The sequence below is a fragment of the Cariama cristata genome, unplaced genomic scaffold (assembly GCF_000690535.1).
Source record: "Cariama cristata isolate BGI_N322 unplaced genomic scaffold, ASM69053v1 scaffold21704, whole genome shotgun sequence".
Taxonomy (NCBI): domain Eukaryota; kingdom Metazoa; phylum Chordata; class Aves; order Cariamiformes; family Cariamidae; genus Cariama; species Cariama cristata.
The window spans coordinates 1-266 of record NW_009613830.1 but is presented as its reverse complement, the minus strand read 5'-3'; the positions used below and the strand labels follow the sequence as shown (position 1 = coordinate 266).

Genomic DNA, 266 nt, shown 5'->3' with positions numbered 1-266 from the left:
TGCTCGCCCCCCAGCGGCGTGCCGGGGTGGCCCTCTGAAGCCGCAGAGGAGCGAGCCCAGCACAGGCACGTCACCCGAGGGACCTGGGGAGACTTAGGTAACGAGTGACTCTCCCCACCGTCTCCTCCGCCTTCCTTCACGCTAGGACTTGCACAACGTCTTTTGGTCCACTTTCCGAGCAGAGAGGTATGCAGAAAATCAGGGGCTGACTCCCACCCACGAATCCATCCCGGTGGCAGCCAGGGTGGCCGCAGCGCAGAGCCGGC

The 266-nt window shown here is 65.0% G+C and overlaps 1 protein-coding gene across 1 annotated transcript in view; it reads left to right on the top strand.

Moving 5' to 3' along the window:
* Positions 1-97, top strand: part of NTNG2 (netrin G2) — a gene marked incomplete at its 3' end in the record, with an annotated part of 47884 nt that extends 47787 nt beyond the window's left edge. The window contains 1 exon segment of the mRNA XM_009699184.1: positions 15-97. Within this exon segment, the coding sequence (XP_009697486.1) occupies positions 15-97 (83 nt within the window).
* Positions 98-266: the final 169 nt, after the last annotated feature.